The 7,500-nt window shown below is 48.6% G+C and overlaps 1 protein-coding gene across 1 annotated transcript in view; it reads right to left on the reverse strand.

The window, feature by feature from the left end:
• LOC143290280 (uncharacterized) overlaps positions 1–7,500 on the reverse strand; it is a 39,448-nt gene that overhangs the window by 827 nt on the left and 31,121 nt on the right. Inside the window, exon 2 of the mRNA XM_076599625.1 lies at positions 1–3,063. This exon is cut by the window's left edge and continues 827 nt beyond it. Within this exon, the coding sequence (XP_076455740.1) occupies positions 22–2,682 (2,661 nt within the window). The 5' untranslated portion in view covers positions 2,683–3,063 and the 3' untranslated portion in view covers positions 1–21. The remainder of the gene's footprint in view (positions 3,064–7,500) is intronic.

Consider the following 7,500-nt stretch of genomic DNA (forward strand, 5'->3'; position numbering starts at 1 on the left):
GATGTACTTGTCCAGGCGGTGTCAGCGTTCCCCGAACTCCTCCCCCCACAGGTCAGGACTGCCCCCGGCGCTTCTTTTCCCGGCCCAGCTGCTGAAGCGACGTTTGTTGGGGGACTGGGCCCTCCTCAGGTACTGCCCCAGCCTGAGAGCTCTCTGCTGCCCCGACCCCCGCTGATACCAGCCTCCGATAGAACCGAAGCCCAGGTGCCATATCCTCTTGGAAGGTGTCATCATCATCATCCTAGTGTCGCTGGTCTGCTCGTCTGGTAGGTCCTCCGTCAGAACAGGAACGTCTGGGGAGTTGAGGAACGCTGGGGAGGGAGGGAGGAGTGAGTACTCCAGGAGGAGTTTTTCGGGGATGTCGGAGTCGGCATCAGTTGTAAGAGGAGAGTCATCTGTTCCATCACCTGTACGTAAACTGTTTGCAAGCATGCCATGCATCAGGCTGCCGTGAGAAACGTCCAGAGACTCGTCCTGCTGACCCTGATGACTTCTCTTCCCTGCCCAAGCACCGAACGCTTCTCTCTTGTTGACTTCCAGACCACCTCGGCTATTCAGCCAGTCCACATAGGGTCGGTCTTCTGCCAGACTTCCCCCACCCAGGTCGTCAGAGCGCTTTCCAGCCCAGGCACCGAACGCTTCACGTTTTTCAGCCACGTCTGCTTCACCTGACCAAGGCCTGAGCCGTCCTCCGTACGTTTCCTCATCGGCATCACCTCCGGCGGATCGTTTGCCGGCCCAGGCACCGAAAGGCGTTCTCTTTCGCTGCCACAGGAACCACGGAAGTTTGAGACTGCGCCAGAGTGGGGAGGACGGAGCTCGCTTGCCTGCCCAGGAGTTGAAGGCGGATCGTTTCCCGGCCCACGCGTTGAAGGCTGCTCGCTTGTGTATGTCGTGCGGTATGGGAACAGAGGCATCTGTGGAGAACTCCGCGGACCTGGCCGAACGACCAGTGTCTGTTTTGTTCGAGGACCTGACACCGGAACTTCTTTTGCGTCGTCCTGCCCAGGCGCTGAAGGAAGCCCGCTTCTCTCCGTGTGCAGAGCCAGCGTCACCCTCACCCTCACTCCTCTTCCCCGCCCACACACTGAACGGAGCCCGTTTGGAGGGCTGTGCAGAGTCCGAGTCCACTGACCGTTTCCCTGCCCACACACTGAAGGGACCTCGTTTGGATGGGCTGACGTCGTTCACGTTCTCTGACCGTTTCCCTGCCCACACACTGAAAGGACCTCTTTTAGAAAGGCTGACGTCATTCATACCCGAACGTTTCCCTGCCCATACACTGAAAGGGCCCCTCTTAGAGGGCTGTGCAGAGTCCGAGTCAACTGACCGTTTTCCTGCCCACACACTGAAAGGACCTCGTTTGGATGGGCTGACGTCGTTCACGTTCTCTGACCGTTTTCCTGCCCACACACTGAAGGGTCCTCTTTTAGAAGGGTTGCTGTCTTCTGCTGATCGCTTCCCCGCCCACACGCTGAAAGGACCTCTTTTCTCAGCATCTGCAGCCTCGGGGTGTTCAGAACGCTTTCCTGCCCAGACATTGAACGGACCTCTTTTGGAAGGAGATACAGAGTCCGTGTCGTCTGATCGCTTCCCCGCCCACACGCTGAACGGGCCTCTTTTGGAAGGGTTGGCCTCTCCGGACTGTGCTCCGTACGGACCTTTCCTTGAAGAGTCGTTTGGACCATATAATGTTGATCGTTTTCCAGCCCAAACGCTGAAGGCGGCTCTTTTGGAAGGGTCTGTGGTGCTTAGGTCCTCTGAGCGTTTACCCGCCCACACACTGAAGCCTCTTCTCTTGGCGTAGTCCTCTCCATTTCCCACGGAAGGTGCCCGCTTTCCGGCCCACACACTGAACGCCCCTCTCTTGGCGTAGTCCTCTCCATTTCCCACGGAAGGTGCCCGCTTTCCGGCCCACACACTGAACGCCCCTCTCTTCCATTGCTGAGACTGCTCTGTGCCGCCCGGAGTCTGCAACGACGTGCTGGGATCGTATTCGTTGTATTGTTGAACAGTTCTTTTGCCTGCCCACGCACTAAAGGACGCTCTTTTCTCGACGTCTTCAGACAGGTAGGGGTCCTCTACAACATAAACGTCAGGTGTGAACAGAACGTCGGGGCTTGACAACCGAGACCGTTTCCCTCCCCAAGAGTTGAAAGCAGGCCGTTTTGAAATGTATTCGAAATCAGAGTGCGATGAACTACCGCCTGGGTTGCTCGGTTCAGCGGGTGACTGACTAAAGACGCTGCCGCCTGGTTTGGAAAGAGCTTGTTGTGGATCGGCGTTGAGGCCTGGAGGGTTGGGTGAGACCACCACAGTCGTCAGACTATCTTTCGGGTCGCTCTCGTCGTTTTGAGACGGAGTTCCCGAGCCTGCAGCAGTGGCCGCGTGGTCCTCAGAATGTAACCTGTCCCTTCCTGACTCCTCTCCCTCCTTTCTCCCTGTAGTGTCCGGCGTGTTGCCGGCCTTGCCACTCCCCACTTGCTCCTCCGAGTGTTTTGCTTGTGTGTCAGACGTGCTGGGGACCTTGTACTCTCGTTTCCCTGCCCAAGAACTGAACCCGGCCCGCTTCTCCGAACTGATCACCTCCCCCTGTTCCGCGGTCTCCGAGCGTTGGATCAGGGTCACGAAGACCATGACCAGCAAAATAGGACAGAGTAGGTTTCTAACAACGTTGGCCATGGTAGATGTGTGTATGAAAGAAGGAAGTGGGGACAAACTTCGCTAATAGTTTCTGTCTTGTAAGTCTTCGTAATCTAAATGTGACCAGTGTTCACTTCCTGTTTGATTCTTAAACTTGTTTTGTTCAAACGACCGTTACGTTCTAACTCAGGTTGGAAATAAAGAGAGAGAAACATGAACAAATCCAGTCACTTGTTCTAATTTCACTGTCTCTGTGCGTTGACTGTCAGGACAAAGTTCCTGTCGATGCCCAGGCTGTCACGCGCACTTCGTGGTCGGTGATTCTGAGCGAGTCCTCGTCAGGGTAACGTGATGTCTCCTCCCTGCGTCCTCCAGGATGGTGTCCTCCTTTCACAGCCCCGGGGGGATCCTCACAGGCACCTGAAAATAGATACAAACAATCTGGATATAGATAGAATAGAATAGAATATGTCTTTTTTACCAAGTGTATCGGGGTCATAAGGATATTGGGGGGGGGGGGGGGGATAACAAGATACGAACATAATCGAAAATCATACACAAACACAGAAACAGTAGAAATTAGGATACATACAAGTGCATATCAATATAAAAACTTGTGCATACTCACACATGCACGCACTGCACACACACACACACACACACACACACACACACACACACACACACACACACACACACACACACACACACACGTATGATGTCGTAGCAGCACTGTTACTAATACACGTTAAATTTATTGTATTGTATTAACTGTATTGTACTGTATTGTATTGCTGTGTTGTATTGCATTATATTGTATTGTATCGTTTCGTTTCGGATCGTGTCGTATCGTATTTTGTTGTGTTGCATTGTTTTGATTTTGCATTGTATTCTAATAAACTATGCTGTATACTTTTTGCCACAACATACGTATTTATCTGCTATTGTTTTGTTTTTGCATTGTATTCCAGTAGACTATGTTGTATACCTTTTGCCACAACGAACGTATTTATCTGCTATTGTTTTTTGTGGGTTTTTGTTTTTTGTTTGTTTGTTTGTTTTGTTTTGTTTTTTGCATTGTATTCCAATAAACTATGTTGTATACCTTTTGCCGCAACGAACGTATTTATCTGCTATCGTTTTGTTTTTGCCTTGTATTCCAGTAGACTATGTTGTATACCTTTTCCACAACAAACGTATTTATCTGTGTTCTCGTTGGGAGAGCGATGCCACAGTGCAGTGTCACCAGTTGATATATAATTTGTGTGATAATAGTAACCAAGTTCAATCTCAGTTATATCAACCGTGGTAGAATTACGCGTTCTCTCGTGACGTCAAACATGTACTTATTCAGTCTATGAAAAACGTGTACTTAAACATGTTCAGGTATGACTTGAATCAGGTGTGGAGTTTTGTGTTCACCAGTTTACATAATGGGCGTGATCATTCATTCATTCAGTCAGTCAGTCAGTCATTCAGTCAATCCGTCAGTCTCAGTCTCTCTCTCTCTCTCTCTCTCTCTCTCTCTCTCTCTCTCTCTCTCTCATACAACGAAGCACTTTTTATTTTTATAATCATGTCTAATTATGCTCCATCTTTGAGAGATAGATTTCCCACCATGCTAGTCCGTCAGACCAACAAGATTAAGATCCCCATTCCAAGAGTAGATCTGTTTAAATCCAGTCTCATTTATTCAGAAGGCTGTTTATGGAACAATATTTCAGAAAAGCATTCAAGATTCCCTCAATAAAAACAAAACAAAAAAACTTCGTCCTCTCTCTCTCTCTCTCTCTCTCTCTCTCTCTCTCTCTCTCTCTCTCTCTCCTTTGTTTTGTTTTTGTTGTTGTTCTTGTTTGTTTTATTTCTATGTGTGCAAATGTATTAGTCCTCCTATAAAAGTAGACGCATGCCCTCAAGCCATCCCAAAAGGGACAGATTCCATGCACAGTGTGTCCTTGGATTCCATGCCAGGCGATACAGCCCACAGCAACGAATGAAAACAGAAGCGACAAGTTAATGTGGACAAGAAAATCACTTTGGGGGCTTCAAGGTTTTGAAGAGACTTAATGTGTGTGTGTGTGGAAGGAAGGGAAGACGAAATAAAAGCTGAAAAGCTTTTCACACCAAAGGGTGTTGTTACACCAAATGTCCCATCTGGTGCCCCGCCCCACCCCGCATCCCCGCCCCCCGCCTCACACACACACACACACACACACACACACACACACACACACACACACAAGGGAGCTGTTGCAGACTGCGACTTGTGACTAAAAGCCAGCCAGTCAAGGACCCTTTCATTCTTCGTTCCTTGAAGACTCTTTGGGAGTCTGGTCTGTGATGTCTGACTGCCGGCTGCAGAGAAAATGAGGAAATCTCCCCCGACACACACACACACACACACACACACACGCACACACTTCAACTTCGATAATGTTCCAAGTTTTCTTCTTCTTCTTCTTCTTCTTCTTTATTCTTTTTATATCTTTTTATTTTAGATTTCAATCGTTACACCCAGGGGAAAGCGTTCTATTCGTCTGTGAAACGGGCAGGATCGGGAAAAATCTCCACCCTTTACCCACCAGGCGTCGTTACCGAGATTCGAACCCGGGACCCTCAGATTGAAAGTCCAACGCTTTAACCACTCGGCTATTGCGCCCGTCAAGTGTGGATTTAAAAGTCCCTTTCATGATCAGTCAGTATTTTTTCCTGCATGCGGTGATTTTATTTGTTTTCCTATCGATGTGGATTTTTCTACAGAATTTTACCAGGGACAACCCTTTTGTTGCCGTGGATTCTTTCACGTGCGCTAAGTGTATGCTGCACACGGGACCTCGGTCTATCGTCTCATCCGAATGTCTGGCGTCCAGACCACCATTCAAGGTCCAGCGGAGGGGGGGAGAAAATATCGGCGGCTGAGCCGTGATTCGAACCAGCGCGCTCAGATTCTCTCGCTTCCTAGACGGACGCGTTACCTCTAGGCCATCACTCCACATGATGTTGTTTTGATTCCTATCCTGTGTGGAGAGAAAGAAAGTGGTGGGGAGGGAGGAAGAGAGGTTGTAGAGGTAGGCTGACTGCATGAATCAACGGTAGAAGAAACATAGTGGTGAGGGCTGACTGCATGAATCAACGGTAGAAGAAACATAGTGGTGAGGGCTGACTGCATGAATCAAGGGCAGAAGAAACATAGTGAGGGCTGACTGCATGAATCAACGGTAGAAGAAACATAGTGAGGGCTGACCGCATGAATCAACGATAGAAGAAACATAGTGAGGGCTGACTGCATGAATCAAGGGTAGAAGAAACATAGTGGTGAGGGCTGACTGCATGAATCAACGGTAGAAGAAACATAGTGAGGGCTGACTGCATGAATCAACGGTAGAAGAAACATAGTGAGGGCTGACTGCATGAATCAAGGGTAGAAGAAACATAGTGGTGAGGGCTGACTGCATGAATCAAGGGTAGAAGAAACATAGTGGTGAGGGCTGACTGCATGAATCAACGGTAGAAGAAACATAGTGGTGAGGGCTGACTGCATGAATCAAGGGTAGAAGAAACATAGTGGTGAGGGCTGACTGCATGAATCAAGGGTAGAAGAAACATAGTGAGGGCTGACTGCATGAATCAAGTGTAGAAGAAACATAGTGGTGAGGGCTGACTGCATGAATCAAGGGTAGAAGAAACATAGTGAGGGCTGACTGCATGAATCAAGTGTAGAAGAAACATAGTGGTGAGGGCTGACTACATGAATCAACGGTAGAAGAAACATAGTGAGGGCTGACTGCATGAATCAACGGTAGAAGAAACATAGTGAGGGCTGACTGCATGAATCAACGGTAGAAGAAACATAGTGGTGAGGGCTGACTGCATGAATCAACGGCAGAAGAAACATAGTGAGGGCTGACTACATGAATCAACGGTAGAAGAAACATAGTGAGGGCTGACTGCATGAATCAAGGATAGAAGAAACATAGTGAGGGCTGACTGCATGAATCAACGGTAGAAGAAACATGGTGGTGAGGGCTGACTGCATGAATCAAGGGTAGAAGAAACATAGTGGTGAGGGCTGACTGCATGAATCAACGGTAGAAGAAACAAAGTGAGGGCTGACTGCATGAATCAAGGGTACAAGAAACATAGTGGTGAGGGCTGACTGCATGAATCAACGGTAGAAGAAACAAAGTGAGGGCTGATTGCATGAATCAACGGTAGAAGAAACATAGTGAGGGCTGACTGCATGAACCAACGGTAGAAGAAACATAGTGGTGAGGGCTGACTGCATGAATCAACGGTAGAAGAAACATAGTGAGGGCTGACTACATGAATCAACGGTAGAAGAAACATAGTGAGGGCTGACTGCATGAATCAACGGTAGAAGAAACATAGTGGTGAGGGCTGACTGCATGAATCAAGGGCAGAAGAAACATAGTGAGGGCTGACTACATGAATCAACGGTAGAAGAAACATAGTGAGGGCTGACTGCATGAATCAACGGTAGAAGAAACATAGTGGTGAGGGCTGACTGCATGAATCAACGGTAGAAGAAACATAGTGGTGAGGGCTGACTGCATGAATCAACGGTAAAAGAAACATGGTGGTGAGGGCTGACTACATGAATCAACGGTAAAAGAAACATGGTGGTGAGGGCTGACTACATGAATCAACGGTAGAAGAAACATAGTGAGGGCTGACTGCATGAATCAACGGTAGAAGAAACATAGTGAGGGCTGACTGCATGAATCAACGGTAGAAGAAACATAGTGAGGGCTGACTGCATGAATCAACTGTAGAAGAAACATAGTGGTGAGGGCTGACTGCATGAATCAACGGTAGAAGAAACATAGTGAGGGCTGA

This window comes from Babylonia areolata, chromosome 15 (genome assembly GCF_041734735.1).
Source record: "Babylonia areolata isolate BAREFJ2019XMU chromosome 15, ASM4173473v1, whole genome shotgun sequence".
In the NCBI taxonomy this organism is placed as follows: domain Eukaryota; kingdom Metazoa; phylum Mollusca; class Gastropoda; order Neogastropoda; family Buccinidae; genus Babylonia; species Babylonia areolata.